The sequence below is a fragment of the Notamacropus eugenii genome, chromosome 7, assembly GCF_028372415.1.
Source record: "Notamacropus eugenii isolate mMacEug1 chromosome 7, mMacEug1.pri_v2, whole genome shotgun sequence".
Lineage (NCBI taxonomy): Eukaryota > Metazoa > Chordata > Mammalia > Diprotodontia > Macropodidae > Notamacropus > Notamacropus eugenii.
In genome coordinates, this window is record NC_092878.1 from 639733 (window position 1) to 659767 (window position 20035).

The following is a 20035-nucleotide window of genomic DNA, read 5'->3' on the forward strand; positions in this document are numbered from 1 at the left end:
ACACCTCTATCCTACATCAACTGGGTGAGGGAGAAGGGAGTGGTTGTGCTAGAACTAAAAAGAAAATCTCAGATAAAATACTACTAAGATTCTGCTTTTTAAAATGTGATGTTAGTCTCAACAATTTCAGACAGTGATTATTAACATTTTTCTTGGAAAGCAGTCTGGCAGAAACTAAGTGGAGACCAATATCTTAGACCATTTACCAAGATAAAGTCAAAATGGATACATGACCTAGATATAAAGGGAGATGTCAAAAGTAAATTAGAAAAACATGGAACATATTATCTATCAGTCTTATGGATAGAGAAGAATTTATGAATAAGTAAGAGATAGAGAATATTGTGAAATATAAAATGGATACTTTTTATTATGCTCTATTAAAAAGTTTCTGTCCAAATAAAACTAATATAGCCAAGATTAGAAGTAAAACAGAAAATTAGGGGAAAAAATAATTTCTTAGATAAAGAGCTCATATCAAATATTTAGGGAACTTTGTCAAATTTGTAAGAATAGGCGTCATTCCCCAATTGATAGATGGTCAAAGAATATAAACAGCAGGGTTTTTGTTGTTGTTGCATAGAAAAATTATAATGAATGGGAGAAATCATGAGCAAAACAAAACAAAACAAAAGAGAAAATAGCATGCTTCATTCTGCTTTCCGACTCCATAGTTCTTTCTCTGGATGTGGATGGCATCAAAATGATGACATCATGAAATGTTTTAGGTCCTTGCATTGCTGAGAAGGGCTAAGTCTTTCAAAAATCAGTCCTCTAACACTGTGGCTGTTACTGTGTATGATGTTCCCCTGGTTCTGCTCACTTCATTCAGCATCAGTTCATATAAGTCTTTCCAGGTTTTTCTGAAGTCCGCCTGTTTGTCATTTCTTATAGCACAATAGTATTTCCTTACGTTCATATACTACAATTTGTTCAGTCATTCCCCAATTGATGGGCATCCCCTCGAGTTCCACCACAAAAAGAGCTGCTGTAAATATTTTTGTACGTGTGTCCTTTTCCATTTTTATGATCTCTTTGGGATGCAGCCTTAGAAGTGGTATTGCAGGGTCAAAGAGTATGCACATTTTTATAGCCCTTTTACATAGTTCCAAACTACTCTCCAGAATGGTTGGATCAGCTCACAGCTCCACTAACAATGAATTACTCCCACATCTTCTCCAACATTTATTCATTTTCCTGTTTTGTCATGTTAGTCAATCTGATAGGCTAATGTGGTCCCTGAGAGTTGTTTTGATTTGCATCTTTCTAACCAATAGTGATTTAGAGCATTTTTTCATATGACTATATATAGCTTTAATTTCTTCCTCTGAAAACAGGCAGTTTTTCGATGAAGAAATCAAAGCTCTAGTCAAATAAAATGCTCTAAGTCATTATTGATTAGAGAAATGCAAATTAAAACAACTTTGAGATATCTCATAACTATCAGATTGGCTAAAATGATAGGAGAAAATGACAAATATTGGAAGTGATATAGAAAAATTGGAACTCTAATACACTATTAGTGGAACTGTGAACCAATCCAACCATTTTGGATAACAATCTGGAATTATGCCCAAATAATTAAAAAAACTGTCTATATTCTTTGACCCAGCAATACCACTATTAGATTTGTTTCCCAAGGTGATTAAAAAAAACCCTATGTAGTCTAAAATATTTATAGTATCTCTCTTATGGTGGAAAAGAACTGGAAATTGACAGGATACCCATCAGTTGGGGATTGGCTAAAAAAGTTGTGTATGAGTGTAATGGAATACTGCTGTTCAATAAGAAATGAAGAGCAGTTTGATTTTAGAAAAACATGGAAAGACTTGCATGAAATAATGAATGAAATGAGCAAAACCAAGAGAACATTGTATACAGTAACAGTAATATTGTTTGAAGAATAACTGAACAATTAAGCTATTCTGACTATTATAAATATTCAAATCAACTGCAAGGGACCGATGAAGTAAGATACTATCTACCTCCAGAGAAAGAATTAATAAATAGAAGTATGTACTGTATGGTTTTACCTATCTATATCTACCTACATCTGTGCCAAATGGTGACCTTCCTTAGTGTGAGGTGGAGAGGAAGAGAGGGAACTTAAAATGTAACAAATAATAAATTTAATTAAAATAACTTTTGCCCCCTTTCTGATATCTTTGTATAAACTTACTAAGCCTTCTATTTTTAAACTAGATTGTAAACCTTTATAGGGCAAAGCCTGAGTCTTTACTTCTCTGGGGAACCTCTATAATGCTTAACCAAAGGTCTTCTACGTAGGAAATGTTCAGTAAATATTTATTCAATGATAAGGCTTCTATCTCAGTTTTCAAAAGTCGGTTCATTTACATAAAAATAGGTAAGTAACGATTCATGCACTAACATCAGGAGCATAGTTTGTAAACATCAAAGATGAAATCATCAAATTTCTGGGCGGTGTAATGAGAGTTAAAGATCTTCCTCTGCCTATTCATGGGCCTCAGGTGGAACCCATGAAAGGAAGCTTGAGTAGGGGAGGCTTTTTTGTAGGAAGACTAGCACCTTTCGTTAACTAATGAGGCACTGGGTCACAAGGGTTGTGATGCCCTCTGGCTCGGATTAGTGTATATATGCATGTATGTATGTATGTATGTATGTATGTACATAGATAGATAGATAGATAGATAGATAGATAGATAGATAGATAGATAGATAGATAGATAGATATAATACTCTGAGGTGGGGGATTGGAAGAAGGTTCATGTGCCAGATGGAACTCTGGGTAGCCATTAAGGAGTGCTCCCCCTGCCTTTGAAAACCCAGATATTGGTGCTTCTCTCTCTGGTAACTACGTATGTATTTAACGGTCAGATAGTTGGATCTGTCTGTTGGTCTGTAATGAATGTATTGCTTATGGTCAGACAGAAGCCCTGTCGGTCTTTATTTCTTTGCTTGTATTTTCCCTCTTGGTATATGTGAATAAAGAAGATTGTTGACCCCTCAAAAGTTGCTTTCCTTTTAGAAAAACAGATCTCAGAATCTGTGCTAGCAGGCCATCCTGGATGTCTCAGGGTGCTTGCTGCTACAGGTGGGAAGGAGTAGTTAAATATGGTCAGAAACATTTGCAAGAATAGTTTTTCTGAAACAATGATTAAACCCTTTAGGCACTTTCCCAAAACCATTTTATTTATTTTCCTTTTACTAGCCTTCTCAATTTTTATCTTGTCCCCATTTTCACACCCACTACCTCTTTCCTTGCGTGTGCTGTTGCCAAAATACTATTTCACCGACCATGGGGCAAATATCTAATTTTAGGACTATGTGATTCTATTTTTTTCTCTAAAGCTAAAGAGTCCTGAACTGCTTCTGAGCAACTAGTTGAACATCAATGGGCGAGGACTCTGGACCTCAGTAGCAAAATGCAAGCACCTTGTGCTTGTATCACCATTATACGTCCTGGTTTGTGTCATTTCCAGATGAGCTGCAATCTGTCCCTATTTGCTTCAGTCTTCAATGATGATGGGGGTGGTTCTTGCAGCTTCCTGCAGGGCCAGGACTACTTTGGTATTTTCTTTTCTCTAGCCTTGATAATCCATAAGGAGCAGCTCCATCTACTTATATCCCTAGAACCTTGTACAGAGGGTCTCACATATCTAGCCACCACCTATTTCAGGCCCTCATCTCCTCTACCCTGAACTATTGAAATGTCCTGCCATTTACTCTTCCTTCTTCAAGTCTTTGCCTACCCTGATCCATTCTCCCCCAGCTGCTGCTGAAGTATAGATCTCACCTCTTCTTTCATTCTTCTCTTCTCAATAGACTCCAGCAGTTCCTTATTGTTTCTAGAGTCAATTATCAATTCTGTTGAGTTTGTAAAACTTTTCCTCAGTTACCCCAACCTACCTTTTCCATTCATTTTGTCATTGGCCGTCCTCATCTCCCCCGAGTTTCTGTGACTTCAAGTCCTAGCTAAAATCTCACCTGCTACAAGAAAGCTTTCCAAAGCTCCTTAATGCTTGTGACTTCCTGTTGACTATCTCCCCTTTATTCTGTTTATATTGTGTTTATACATACTTGTCTGCATTTTCTCTCCCGTGTTAGACCATCGGCTCCTTGAGAAAAGGGATCATCTTTTTCTTTGCTTTGTATCCCCACACTTAGTACAGTACCTGGCATGTCACTTAATGTATTTGTTAGTCAAACAGATTGACTCAAATCTATGTTCTAGCCCATGGGTGGGGAACTGGCTGCCTCGAGGTCATATGTGGCCCTCTAGGTCCTCAAGTGCAGCCTTTTGACTGAATCCAAACTTTGCAGAATAAATCCCTTTAATGAAAGTATTTGTTCTGTAAACCGGACTCAGTCAAAGGGCCACACCCAAGGACCTAGAAGGCCACATGGGGCCTCGAGGTTGCAGATTCCCCAACCCTGGTCTCACCAAACTGGTCTGTAGTTTTCCTACAGAGTACTCTATCTCTGCACTCTGTTTTAGCACTGGTCATCTTTCTTGCTTGGAGTGCTCTCTTTTCTCACTTCCACCTTCTAGAAGCATTACTTCTTTCAACATTCAACTCAATCAGCGCCTTCTACATGAAGCCTTTCTTCATTTCCTCAACTATCAATATATTCTGCCTACTCAAACCACCCTTTACTCATTTTGTATCTATTCTATAGGTTTTTACATATGGGCATACTACTTTTGAAGTTGTTGCGAGAGCGGACAACGTACTGGTGTACAAAATGACACCAGAAAGTGATAGGATTCCTATATAAACAATTCATAGATGTTATCAATTGCCTATAGGAAAGTTAATTGAATTCCCTGAGGAGTAAGAGAAAAGTAGCAATGAGCCAGTGGTTAAGGAGGTAAAGGCAATAACTGCCTGCTATATAAGGGGGCTCTCTGAATTAAACAATGGCTAAGAAAGGGATATGTCTAATGAGGAAGACACTATGTACAGAAACAAGAAAAACTTGACTAAGGCTGAGGAGCCCCTCAGTCCAGTTGGTCAGTCAATAATCTTTTATTTATTGATTGATCATTTGTTTATACTTACTACGTGGATACTGTCTTAAGTGGTAGGCGTCCAAAGAAAGGAAAGAACGGTGACTGCCATCAGAGAGCTTCCATTTTAACTGAGGAGACAACACTTGAATGAGTCTGCTTATACAAGACGTATATAGTGCAAATGGGAGGGAATCTCAGAGGGAAAGCACCAACACATGGGGCTGGAGGGAAGGGGAAGGCTTTCTTGCCTTTGGGGATAGTTGTGGTTTGAAGGAATCCAAGAGGTGGAGGTGAAGAAAGAATGCACTTCAGAGAGGGAAGAAGGAATGTTGTGTGTGAGCCACAGCAAGATGGCCACAGAGTACATGCAGAGGAATAGAGTGGAAGAAGGTGCTTGTAAAAGGCTTTAAAAGTCAAACAGGATTTTATATTTGTTCCTGGAGGTAACAGGAAGTCACTGGAATTTATTGAGTTTAGAAACAAGAAGAGATGCTGAATCCACAAACAGTACTTTTGCTACCTAAAATTTCAGTTTTATTTATAGACTTATAAGGAAAAGAGATTATTTATAAAGCTTAGATAGGACCATCAGTCCACACTTCCTAACAAGTAATGGAGATATACATACAGAAATGTCAGTGGGTCACAGTTACCAGAGCCATTTGACCTCTGACTAAACTAGACTAAAAAAGAGTATTGTAAGAGAATCACTGGAGAAGGGATTGCTTTTGCAGACAGACATTTCTGATAATGAATTGTATTCGGTGTTCTGTACTTTTAGGTGTATACATGCAGTACTATGCAGCTGATGGTTTTTTAGGTTTCTTATTTGCCAGGCCTAGAGGCCTGTGTGGGCTACCCGAGTCTTCTTACCTCACCTCCGAGGTCTTTGGTTGGCCAAAACCGGATGCTCATATGAGAGAAAGGACGTTCCAGAGTCGAACAAGGGTTGAGCTTTATTTCAGGGTCTAGTTACAAGTGCAGGGGGGTCTTCCTTAGGAGGAAGAGGGGGAGATTTCTTAAGGAGGCTAGGATCTTAAGGGCTTGGAAATAGAAGTACAAGCGGGGAGAGAGGAAAGAAGAAAGCGGAGCCTACTGTCCTCTTGGCTCCTCACGTGCTAAGAGAGCTTTCAGGCTTCCTCAATCCTACTTAACCTTCAGCCACACAGTTTGCATCTCAATACCGTGCTGTTAGATAACAATAGTGTGCCCAGATCCGGGATGACCTCGAGGGCAGGGAGACTCCACCCATCACGTATCTCCCGGGGAGAGGCGGAAATACCCGAGCTAGCCGAGCTAGCTCAGTCTGACCTTCTCGAATCCCCACTGTTCATGGAGGGCCTCGTAAGACTCTAAGATTTAGAAGTCCCGCTTTTACCCGCCCGAGACCGTCCACACAGATTTGAACTTCCAATCCCAACATCTCCCCTTCTTTGTTTTGCGCGGAGCGCACCTGGCTCTAGAGCAAACAGTGGCTGGAGGCTGAGTGGATTAAGGAAGGCCTTTAGCATATGAGTACCCTACAACAAGACTTCATTCACACAGAAATCTGCAGCTAGCACAACTGACAAAGGGAGGCATCAAATAAAACAAAGATGAAACTAAATGGCTGAGTTACAACAGGGGAAGAGCAATCAACTAATCCCAAAGCATATTTTAAGAGGAGCAGCTGGTGTAGGTGCCTTACACGTCACAACCCCCCTTAATCTTGCAAATGGATCTATACAGGTGGAAAATTGGTCACCTCCTCCCCCCCCAAGTGTCTGAGTCTGTGATATCAAAGTCCTCCTTCAGCCGGTGGAAAGAGATGCCTAGATGGGAAGCTGTTAGCAGCAGTGTCTGCGGTTGTGTATGATCCTTCTCCGGGGTCTCCGGGCTCTCTGGGGTCTCTGCCTCCTGCGTCTCCGCCGTCTCCGACATCGGTTCCCACCTACGGATCCTTCTAATGGGAATCCACGCATGACCTTTTCCTATGGAGACACAAACATACCCTGGACCCCATATTAGTATCTTATACGGACCTTTCCATTTCCCTGAGGCCATATCCTTTACCATGGCCCATGTGTCTTTATATCCAGCCTGGGTATTACTTTCCTTGCGGGGTTGTCTTGGAAAAGTCACAAAATGTCTCATAGCTGGAGTAGTATGTGAATTTCTTGAGATATGCAAAAAATTGTGTGTATACACAGCTGTATCAAGCTCTGATTGTGTTAGGCGACCCTTTCCCCTTCTTTGTTTAGCGAGGATCGCCTTCAAGGTGAGATTGGCCCTTTCCACTATGGCCTGGCCTTGTGGATTGTAGGGGATTCCTGTAACATGTCGAATCCCTAGATCGTGGAGGAAGTGTGTAAGGGTTTGAGAAGTATAGGCAGGGCCGTTATCTGTCTTTATTTCTAAGGGTAAGCCTGAAACAGAAAAACAGTGCCAAAGATGTTGAATTACTTTAGCACTTGATTCACCTAGCTGTAAAGTCACCATAAGGAATCTGGACCATGTGTCAACTGTCACATGTATGCACTGGCCCTTAAGATGGGTGACATCCATTTGCCAAATTTCATTGGGTGCCAAGCCACGAGGATTGACACCCTGGTCTAGAGATGGGTGGAATGGGATACATTGGAGACAGCTCTTAACAATTTTTCTGGCCTGTTCCTGAGTTATCCCATATAATTTGCAGAGGGCTTCTGTGGCTAGGTGGAACCTATCATGAGCCTTTTGGGCCCTTTCTTGTGGTTCTATAGTGTGCCCTACCAGGTATAGTGAATTGTCTGCTATTTGATTTCCTTCAAAAATTGGTCCTGTACCATTTGTATGTGAGCGCACATGTAAAACATAAAAAAGGGTGTGTTCTGTTATTAATGGTGGTCAATAGCCGCTCACACTGTGAAAAAATATTGGACCGATAATCTACAATAGAGTCCTCAATCCGTGAAATTAATAAAGATGCATACTGACTATCAGTGATAATATTAATGGGTATGTCACTATATATTTGGAGAGCTTGGATTATAGCTTCCAATTCGTTCTGTTGAGTAGAGGTGTAGGGTGTGTTAACTATATATATCTCTTGGGAGGCCGAATTATAAATAGATGCCTTGTGATGTTTCGTGGCATCTGTAAAAATGTTAGGCCCTTCTACTGGGTTTGGTGAGTACCTTTTCACTGGTGCTGGGGCCCACTGTAATAATTCTTTGAATAGGAAAGTCGAATTTGGTTTCATCTGGGCCCAGTGGAGTATAGTGGCCCAAGAAACATGATTCTGAGCTAACTCTTCTACATCCTTAGTGGTGAGTGTAGCATAAAGAATTGGCTGTTTTTGGTATATGTGGGTGGCTCTTCTTACTGCCTCTAGTGCTAACCGTCCTAGAAATTCCCACTTGTTTAGTAAACTGCTTCCTGTTTTACTTAAATATACCCACTCTAGGGGCTTCTCTTTTTGGTGTATGACGGCATAGGGAGGTGTGGTGGAGATAATAGATACCTCCAGATCTCCTCCTGGATCCCACCGAAATGTGGTCGACTCTAAAAATTGTTTTTTTATTGCCTCTATGGCCTTGGCTGCTTCAGGAGTCAATGTTCGTGGGGAATTTAAAGCAGAGTCTCCTGTCAATAGTGAATTTAAAGGTTGCATGAGAGGTAAAGGTATAGGCACCTTTGATCTTATCCATTGGATAGCTCCTACTAGTTTCTGAGCATCATTGAGTGTTTGGATCTTTATGTCCCATTTTGGGGGTTCCGGCCGAATGATGGTGCCCTGTATCTGATATCCCAAATATTTGTAATTGGGTCCTCTCTGTATCTTTTCAGGAGCAATAACTAATCCTAGTCCTAAAAGGTTCCTTTCTACTGCTTGGAAACACTTCTCCAGTTCCTTGAGCTGAGGTGCAGCTATAAGGATGTCATCCATATAATGGATGATTTTGCATTGGTATTGCTGTCTGGGGCTTTCTAAGGCTTGATTAACATACCACTGGCAGATGGTGGAGCTGCAACTCATACCTTGGGGCAATACCTTCCACTGATACCTCTTTGCAGGTCCTTCGTTATTGGGGTGAGGTATTGTAAAAGCAAACCGAGGGCAATCTACTTTGTTTAAAGGAATGGAAAAAAAACAATCCTGAATGTCAATGATTATAAGTGACCAACCATCCGGGATGGCATTAGGAGAAGGGAGACCTGGTTGCAGGGCTCCCATAGGCATGAGAGACTGATTTACCTTCCTTAGATCTGTAAGGAACCTGAATTTCCCGGATTTTTTCTTTATAACAAACACAGGAGCATTCCAGGGTGACTTTGATGGCTCTATATTTCCTTTTTCTAATTGCTCCTTAACCAATAGTTGTAGTGCCTGGAGTTTTTCTGGAGTCAGGGGCCATTGCTCCACCCAAATCGGGGTGTCTGACTTCCAATTCAAGGGTGGGGACTCCAGAGCAACAGCAATGGCCCTTACTAAAAATTTGATAACCTCATCCCCAGGCGGCTCATGATGTCCCTGCCCCAGATGTTAAAACTAAGTCCTGGAATCACCAACGGCCATACGGTCCCTTGGCGATCCTCTGCCTCCCACTTTACTGGGTGCATTGTCTCTAAGGTATTTTGGCACCCTCCTATTCCCCACACTGGTCTTTGGCTTTCTTTGAGCTTCCAGTGCCGGGGTACTGAGCGACCGCTAAGGCAGGTCCTATCCGCTCCAGTATCAAGGAGGCCAGTCATGGGAATTCCATTGAGCCAGATTGTACACTCAGGTCTATTCTGTCCTATTTCCTTTAGTAACTGGATTTAAACTGAGTGCTTTAAAGGAAGGGCAATAGCTATGGGAAGCTGATCCTGGCCCCTCCCTGTACTTATTTCTTTCTGCCCAGGGGTAAGGCAGGCTCTGGCTAAGCTCTTCCAGTCATTAGGAGTCAGAACGAACTGACCGCTGAGAGTTTCAAGCATGGCTATGACAAAGGGTGAATTAGGGCTATGCTTGGTACAAGCCTCTTTGAGAGTCGCTACTCTCTTCCACTCTATGGGTATGTGGCTCCTTCGAACGCCACCAGGGACACTGGGGTCCGCTATTTCTAGCACAGGAAATGTCCCTACATCTTCTCCATTCTCTATAGCCTTTCTTATTCCTTTTTCCAAACTGGACTGTGGCCCTGAACTGTCTGACCAATGGAGCAGGTTATAAGGAGGCGCAGAGGGAAGACACGGCGTATGCTCCCCTGCTTCGCCTTTCCCATCAGCTAGATGGAGCTCCGAACCTATTTTTTCTTTACGCTCCTTAACTTTCCGCTTAACTTTCTGCTTGCCTGGACTCTCCGTCCCTCCCGTGTTCTCCCCTCCCCTCTCTCCGCCTCCACTGTCTTTCCAATCCCGCCCTGGCCTCTCCGGCCCTTCCTTACAAAATTCTCGGAGGTCGTTTAACTCTATTGTGACCCCCGCCTCCCTGCATTCCCTGTGAAGTTTCTCAGCCCAGACCTCCTGTTCCTCTGGCTTTATTACTGGCAATAGATTCCCCATCTCTGCCCTTTTCCCATGGGTGTGGGAAGCTTCTCTCACTCTTTCTCTCCTTCCGAATCTAGGATTCGGGACTCGCTTCTTTCACAGCCCCTTCCGGGTGTTCCCCCAAAACACCCAGGATATCTGCGCTCCTGTCCCTGTTTGGAGACGCCAACTGCCAGGCCTAGAGGCCTGTGTGGGCTACCCGAGTCTTCTTACCTCACCTCCGAGGTCTTCGGTTGGCCAAAACCGGATGCTCATATGAGAGAAAGGACGTTCCAGAGTTGAACAAGGGTTGAGCTTTATTTCAGGGTCTAGTTACAAGTGCAGGGGGGTCTTCCTTAGGAGGAAGAGGGGGAGATTTCCTAAGGAGGCTAAGATCTTAAGGGATTGGAAGTAGAAGTACAAGCGGGGAGAGAGGGGGAGGGGAGAGAGGAAAGAAGAAAGCGGAGCCTACTGTCCTCTTGGCTCCTCACGTGCTAAGAGAGCTTTCAGGCTTCCTCAATCCTACTTAACCTTCAGCCACACAGTTTGCATCTCAATACCGTGCTGTTAGATAACAATAGTGTGCCCAGATCCGGGATGACCTCGAGGGCAGGGAGACTCCACCCATCACGTATCTCCCGGGGAGAGGCGGAAATACCCGAGCTAGCCGAGCTAGCTCAGTCTGACCTTCTCGAATCCCCGCTGTTCATGGAGGGCCTCGTAAGACTCTAAGATTTAGAAGTCCCGCTTTTACCCGCCCGAGACCGTCCACACGGATTTGAACTTCCAATCCCAACACTTATTTTTATTTATTTTATTTTTAATTTATTTTAATTTAATTTTAGATTTAGTTTACTTAAATTTCATTAATTTTAACTTTTTTATTTTTTAATTTATGAAATAAAACAAGGATCTCCATTATATAGTACAATGAAACAGATCTTTGCACATAAAACTACAAATCTATTATGTAAAATTTGGTATTCCTTTTAAATATCTAATATATTTATCATGTAAATTTATTTTTTCTTTTTCTCTTTCCTGTCCCCAGTGCACCAATTTAACTGATTACTAGTACTAGTGTTTTGTTATTTTATAATATGTAACTATTTTTATTGTTAATAATGATAGTGTTTTCTGCTTTATTAAAGAAGCTTATCCAATGGCACTCTGCACTATAGTACATATATTGTATAAACGTTAATGTGGATCTGAAGTAATTTCGAATGATTTTCAGGAGGAACTCAACAATTTTTGACCACAGGGAGAAAGCAACACCAATTTTAATAGATTTTCTCACAGAAACTATAGAGGATGTTAACTGTATCTTTTAGAGAGAATGTCCCATCTTGAAGTAACTCTTTAACTCCCCTTCCATGAGGAGTTATTTGAGAAGAGCCAGTTTTCCTGTTATGATTAGAGGAGTATCTGAGTAAGGTACAGAGAAAGAGAATGAAGATGGCTTCTTATGAATGCATTGTAACCTTTATTTCATAAAGAGGATGGAAGAAGATTCTTGTAAAGAGACTTACTTTGTTATCCCAAATGAACTAACTGCTATGGGACTCTATGCTCAGAAGAGAAGTCATCTGCAGTTGAGATGAGATGACTCTGGCTTGTAACTAAAATATTGTAAATAACTATCAATATCTTTTTTTCTTCTTGATTTCATTGTTAGTAAATTGAAACACATATTCAGTAATTTAAATATTTATTTAGTCCTAGGAGATTAAGGGACTTAATATAGAATATGAGTAGGTGGCTTCTCAAGTTTAATATGTTTGATGAACTGGGATAAGGCTCTGAGGTTAACTGAGAGATATGTGGGAATTTTATTAGCTGATAAGAAAATATACAAACAGACTGATATAGAGTTCATGGTGATAAAATTAAATATGTGAATGAGTCAAGTAGCAGGCTGAGAGGTGATCTACAAGTGAGTATGGTCAGCTCCAAACCCTCATATTCAAAGTGGACCAATGCCCTCATGATGTTAGAATCAAGGTACAATGTGTTTGACTATGGCTGATCAGTCCAATATGAGCTTGGAGGGCTCTACCACAAATTGGATCCATATAGTCCATTTGAACATTTGGGATGGAGATGTCTCTAGATTTGCACATCCCATGTTTCCTTTGTGCTACTGTGATTCTGCTTAGTTCATCTGTGTCAACATCTCCCATAGCTCATAACTGATACTAAAGTTCTTCAGAGAGACTTTGAGAGGTCTTTGTACCACTTCTTCTGAACTCCATGGGATCACTTGCCTTGTGTGAGTTCTCCATAAAATAGTATTCTAAGTAAACATATGTTTGGCATTTGGCTATGTGGCCAGCCCATGCTTGGCAGCTCAGCTCAAGAGAGGACCTCAGTATCCTATATTCTTCCTTCTACTAGATGCAAAGCACTGGGCTATCCACTGGGGAAAAGAAAACTAAATGGAAAACAGTTTCTTCCTTCAAGGAAGTTTTATTCTAGTGGGAAGAATAAAGTAAGTAAACAAAAATATGTGTGATAATTTGGGGAAGGAAAGAAGGTATTAAGATACTAAGGTCATCAGGAAAGGATTCCAGTCAGAGCTTGGACATGAGCTGAAGCATGAAAGAAGGGGGCTAGGGATGCTGAGAGATTAGGGGTTAAGAGGCAGTGCATTCTAAGCGTGAGGGATAAGCTGGTGCAAAGGCATTGTGTCAGGAGAAGGAACATTGAGTTCAGGAAACAGCAAACAAACCAGTTTGGCCAGAAAAGTTCATGAAGGGGAGGGGTATCAAGTAATCCTAGAAACATAGGCTGGAGTCAGATTGTGAAAGATCTTTAAATGCCAAAGTGAAGAGTTTATATTTTATCCTAAGGCAGTCGGAACCACTACAGCTTCTTGAATAAAGGAGGTAAATGGCCAAATTTGTGCTTTAAAGAAGTTTATTTTAACAAGTTTTCAAAGAATGGATTTGAGAAGGGTGAGACTGGAAACTGGAAATCCCATTAGGAGGCCATGTGCTTTAGGAAGTTCATTTTTTTTTTTTTACTTATTTTACCTTTAAAAAATTTTTTTTTACATTTAATAGTATTTTATTTCTCCCCCCAATGACATGTCAAGACAATTTTTAGCATTCGTTTTCACAAGATTTTGAGTTCCAGATTTTTCTCCCTCCCTCCCATCCCCTCTTCCTAAAATGGTGGGCAATTTGACGTAGGTTATGCATGTGTTACCATGTAAAATATATTCCTATATTAATCTTAGTTGTGAAAGAAGAAACGGATCAAAACAAAACATGAAAAAGAATAAAGTACCTGAAAAAAGTATGTTTCCATCTGCATTCAGAGTCCCTCAGTCCTTTATCTGGATAGCATTTTCCTCCAGAAGTACTTGCCTTGGAGCATTGTGTTACTGAGAAGAGCTGAGTTTTTCCTGCTTTTGCTCATTTTATTTTGCATCAGTTCATACAAGTCTTTCCACGTTTTTCTGAAATCTGCCTGTTCCATCATTTCTTATTGCAGAGTAGTATTCCATGATATTCAGATACCACAGCTTGTTTAGCCATTCCATAATTAATGGGCATCCCGTCAATTTCCAATATTTTGCCATCATGACAAGGGCTGCTATAGATATTTTTGCACATGTATATCCTTTTGCCTTTTTTATGATCTCTTTGGGATACAGACCTGGTAGTATATTGTTGGATCAAAGGATAGACACGTTTTGGTTGCCCTCTGGATGTAGCTCCAAATTGCTCTCCAGAATGGTTGGATCAGTTCACAACTCCACCAATGGTCCATCAGTATCCCAATTTTCCCATTTCCTCGCCAACATTTATTATTTTAAAAAATTATTTTATCAACTTTTCAGAGGATGGATTGGAGAAGGGGTAGACTAGAAACTGGAAATCCCATTAGGAGGCTATACTGAGGGGTATTAAGGATCTAAACTAATGTGGTGACCATGTGAGAAATGATCATGCAAGAGATATTGGAGAGGGAGAAACAGGAAGATTTGGTAACTGATTAGGTATGTGGCATGAAGGAAAGAAAAGATTCAAGGGTAACACCCAGGATACAAACATGGGAGTCTAAAGGGATGGTGGTGCCTTGAAATAGGAAAGTTTGAAAGGAGAATGGATTTTGAAAGGAGATGACAAGTTTTGTTTTGAACATGATGAGTTTGAGATGTTGCAAGGATAACTAGTCAGTTGGTAATGTAGAACTAGGAACTAGAGCTCAGGAAAGAGACTAGGATTAGATGTATAGATCTTGGAGTTACCTGTCTTGAGATGATCACACACACACACACACACACACACACAAACACACACACACACACACTTTTTTTTAAAGAAAGTGAGAAAAATAGTCTTCAGTTTGTGCTTAGATTTCATCAGTTCTCTATCAGAGGTTGGATAGCATTACAGATGATAAACCCTTCAGAGGGTAGGAAAAAAAGGGTTCAGGAGAGCCTTAGGATGTTACCACCACCACCCCAGCTAGGGGGCATGGTGCCAGTGATGAGCTAGAAAGGTGGATTCCTAAGAAATAATCATATAAGTAAAAGGAGAAGAACCAGGAGAAAGTAGGGCTGTAGAAAGATGAGATCTGAGAAATGGCCTTGGGATTTAGAAAATGGGAGACAGTTGGTTACCTTTGAAAGAGAAGTTTCAGCTGAGAATAGAAATTCAGTTCAATTTTACAGTAGGTATACTTGGGCCTGGTCAGACAGTATCTGGAATATTGTGTTTTGTCTAAATATCACATTTTTAGGGAAGGCATTAAAGACCTGGGACAACGCCTGGGAGGTTGACCAGCATGGTAATGTGATTGGAAAGTATGCCATAGGTGTGGAGAAGCAAAGAAAGTTATCTTGTAATATTTGAAGATATGTCTTGGGGAAGGAAGGAATTACACAGTGGTCCTGCTTGACTCCAAAGGGCAGAGTAAGGATCATTGAATGGAAGTTGCAAAGAGACAGAGTCATGATTGATGTGAAGGGGAAAAAAGTCCGACCAATTAAAATTGTCCGTGTGTGTGTATGTGTGTGTGTGTGTGTGTGTGTAAAGAGAGAAATACACAGAGAAATAGAGAGAAGGGGGAAGGGGGGGGAGAAGAAAGAGATCACTAATATTCAGCCATACTCTTGGTTTCCCTGGGTTGAACTGGGAAAACTCTAGAAATGCTCCTATGAGTGAAAAAGAACAATAAAATGGTCTAGGCTTGTGATTTTGTGAAAAGTTGGTTGAAAGTGCTCCCAACAAAGGATCTGACCAGGTAGGAAAAGAAACCTTTCTTTTCTTTTTACAACCTATCTTTTCTTTTACAAAGTACTGTAATTAAGCCTTATCTCATTGCCTTGGTTCAGTACAATAGGGTGTGGATCCCTGATGCTGAGGAAGTTTGGAAATCGGCAGAAATAGCAAAGGACTATAAAGTTGGAGATAAAGTCCTTCATGTACTACTCGAAGATGGATCTGTAAGTATTCCTTGTGTATCTTCCACCATGGACAGAGAAGCAAGTGGGGGATAGAGGCAGAGGAGGGAGACCCTGAACCAGACATCGTGAATGACCCTTAGGAATGTTCAGGAGTGGGGAAAGCTGCCAACACAGCTCAGTGGGCACCAATAGTATTGTCAAAGACTTGGCCAAATGATATCCCTTGGAACCAGCACCATCAGTAACATGCCATCTCCTTCTGGGTAGTCTGAGGAACATTGTTTGTCCTTTATCCAGTACGCCAAAGGCCATGAGTCATGGGATTGTAGTTATAAGAGATTATCCTTATTTCCTCCTAGTCAGTTCTTGGAAGTTCTAAGATGTTTGGAGGACACTGTTAAAATGAGCATCTAATTTGATTAAGTGGTTTTGGGTAATTTGGTAAATTTTGTCAGTCCTCAGCTGACAGATTCATGAAAAAGAAACTTTAAAGGAAATATCAGGAGAAATTGAAGGAGAGGAAAAGAGACTGGTGGGTAGAAAGATAAATACTGAAATAGGGAGAATCAAAATACAGGAGAGAGAGATGGAGATAGGCGATGAGGATAAAATAAAGGAGAAGAAAAAAGAAAAGGAAAGGAAAGGAAGTAGAACTATAAGAAATGGGTCTAAGTGTGGGAAAAAATTGAGAATTTGAATGACGAGAGGGATATGATGGGGGGAAATAGAAACAATGCAAAGGAGAGGCCAAATACAAGACTAATGGTGAGAATGCCAACTTGGAACCTCCTTATGGAAAGAGAGGCCTGGTGCCTCGGGGTAATGTGGATGTTTCAAGCAAATACAAAAGTCTTTAGCTTTAGCTGTCATTATTCATGGTATAATAAATGTGACATTTAAATGAGGTCATGTGTAGCAGTGAAAAGCCTATCTAAATCTTTCAGCATCCTTAATTTCTCAAACTTCTAAGGAGCATTGCTTTTAGTCCAGAGGACTTACGTTGAGCCACAAAAGGATTCATCTCCTTACCCACAATAAATAAAACTTATTCCTTGATAATCTCTCCAGTTGTGACAGAATGATTTATGACTCTATCCCCAAGGTTGTATTAAGTACTTACTCCCTACTCCCTTGAACCTATTATGCCCCATTCTAAAATAAAGAGAATTGTGTGACCCTCCATGATACGGATCCTGGTCTGCCCACATCATCACCAAAGGTGGAAAAGGCCTTAATCAAATTCCAGAATACTTTTTAACTAGAGAGACAGAAGGAGATGCATTTTAAAATCTATTGCAAGAAAGGATTTCCCCTCTCTCCCCATACCTCCCCTTCCCTTGCCCTTTAACTTCCTCTTCCTGCTATAGCCCCATGGTTGAATGAAGTTGGAATCCTCAGGTTTGTTGTAATTCTGTCCTTGAGAGTGCAGTAATGAAAAGTGAATGACTTGTGATAATATCTCCAGTTAAAGAAAATAACAAAAAGTCTTCTACCTTGCTGCTTGCCCCTTTAGTTTTTGCTTCTCCAATATCTCCAGAGACATGGGTTTGAGGAAAATTATTGATGTTGCCCCCACTAATGTTGCCCCCATGCTGCTGATCCATATAACTGGAAGGAAGGTCCACCACCCACTCTTCTCTGTGCTTTCTGTCAACAGCATTTTTTTAAAAGCTGGTACTCTAGATGAAAATTTTGTCCTCTAGGACTGATCTCACAATAGCTTCCTCTCTTCTTTACCTAGAAAAAAATACAACTGTCAGGGTCTTTAGTGACTTGGGGACCCCAAACAAGGCAGATAATCCAAGCTTTCATAGAAGAACTGTTACACGTTCATTCATCCAATGAACTTTTTTTGTGAGTTCCTACTATGTACTTTGCTATTTTGGGTTATGGGGTTAATATCTTTCCTTAGCTTATAAGAACTATGCAGCTACAGTAGCTCTATGTAATGGCTGCAGGGTCTTTCAACCTGTTACCTAGCACTGTTCACTAGTACAATAGCCCAGGGATGGTGAGAAGAAGGCAGATAGAAAAGTAGCTGGGAATTCTTCCCTTCATCTTCAGCCAATGGCAAGCAGCCAAGCTGCTTCTTTCATTTAACCCTTTGTCTGCATTATCAAGAATAAAACCCACTTTGTGTGAAAAGTGTTGCATTTACCTCCAACTGTGAAACTTAAGTAAGATTCATAAAACTTCTTAGGTCCTTCCATCAGGGATGGTGGTTGCTATTTTGAAGTGTGTGTGTGTGTGTGTGTGTGTGTGTGTGTGTGTGTCTGTGTCTGTCTGTGTCTGTGTCTGTGTATCTATCTGTCTAAGTGTGTAAGGAGTGGGGTGACTATGTTGGGAGGAGATAGGTATAGGAAAATATATAATTTTCTCAGGATTTCTCTGTCAGGGACAGAGCACATTTAGGCAATTATGTCAGGGAAAAAGAAAAAGAAGAGGAATGAAGATAAATATGGTAGCACTGGTAGGCAGCCTAGTCTTACATAGTCCTTCTAAAGGGCTTGACAAACAAGCTGGAAGGTGGTGTCATGATTCATTTACCAGGCTGCTGGAGTCTCTTTCATCCCAGTATGTATGAACATTATCAAAATGCCTTAAGAAAAACACACCTGACATATTCTGCCAAAATACTTGCTTAAAACATGTTATTTTGATGGGTAACTTTCCTGAGTCAGTACAGGACCCCTGCCATAGAGCATCCACCTTAAAAAACAGAGTTGGAGGGAGAGGAACAGCTAAGGTGCAGTAGATAGAGCGCTGGCCCCAGAGTCAGAAAGACCTAAGTTCAAATCTGACCTCAGACACTTGACACTTATTAGCTGTATGACCCTGGGCCAGCCACTTAATTCTGATTGCCTCACCAGGAAAAGAAAAGAAAAGAAAAGAAAGAAACAGGCTTGGAAAAGGTAATCCTGATGTAAAGGAGAGCAGCTGATGGAGTATAGATGAACAGGTGACTGTTAAACAATACCTATATCCACCTGCCCACTGTGCAGCACAGCTAATGGAATTCTGGGCATGGAATCAGGAAACACCCAGTTTCCAACCCAACTTCGGATACTTCCTTGCAATGTGACTGAGCAAGTCACTTAACCTCCTTCTACCTCTGTTTACTCAAGTGTAAAATGAGGATAATGATAGCACGTACCCGCAGGGTGATTGTGAGGATCAGAGGCGGTAATATTTGTAAAGCACTTAGCACAGTGCCTGGAAGATACTGAGTGCTTAAAAATGCTTCTTCCCTTTCCTTCCCATTCCTCCAGTTTTCCTGTTCTTATTCTTTGCCCACCCTGGATTGGATTCTAGATTTATGATGCTATTAATGGGCTGGAGGTTAGTAATACCCAACCTTTTATAGGACAACCATGTGGAGAGGACGACTGGCTAAGAGGCAGGAAGACTCATCTTCATGAGTTCAAATCTGGCCTCAGACACTTACTAGCTGTGTCACCCTGGGAAAGTTACTTAACCCTGTTGGCCTCAGTTTCCTCATCTGCAAAATGAACTGGAGAAGGAGATGGCAAACTACTTTATTGTCTCTGTCAAGAAAACCCCAAATGGAGTCATGAAGAGTAGGACATGACTGAAACTATCAACCAGCAACAATATCCCATTAGAACATTATAGCAGAACTCTCTGTTATCTGGGTATTGAATACTGAGTATATGTCAGTATTTTCTTTTATTCATTCCACCAGTTTATCAACAATGGAGTGACTCTTAATATAAAAACACCACTAGACTTTATGGAACGCAAATAGTATGAATTAAAAAAGTGTTAAAGACACATTGATCAATTAACCAACACTTAGTAGCTGACTGCCTAACATGCCCATCCTACCAAGTTTGATGGTACATGCCTGTTATCTTCTTTTTCTGGGAAGGTTGGGGATGGTGGGTTGCTTGAGTTCTGAATTGATGTAATAAACTGATGCTAAGTCAGCCTTCAGATGAGGGAGCCACCAGACTGCCTAAGTAGGAGAGAAACAGTCATGGTCAGAAAGAGGCTCAGATCCAAGCTCCTGTGGTGACCAATGGTGGGATGGGGTCCGTCAGTAGCCATTGCACTTCTAGTCTGAGAGAGATAACGAAAAACATGACCAGTACTGCTTAAGTGTGCATTGTTGGCCTTGGGTCATTTTCAGTTGT

The 20035-nt window shown here is 41.0% G+C and overlaps 1 protein-coding gene across 1 annotated transcript in view; it reads left to right on the top strand.

Annotated features, from left to right (window-relative positions):
- MYO5C (myosin VC) overlaps positions 1–20035 on the top strand; it is a 145810-nt gene that overhangs the window by 18809 nt on the left and 106966 nt on the right. Inside the window, exon 2 of the mRNA XM_072622955.1 lies at positions 15810–15920. Coding sequence (XP_072479056.1) covers positions 15810–15920 — 111 coding nt within the window. The remainder of the gene's footprint in view (positions 1–15809; positions 15921–20035) is intronic.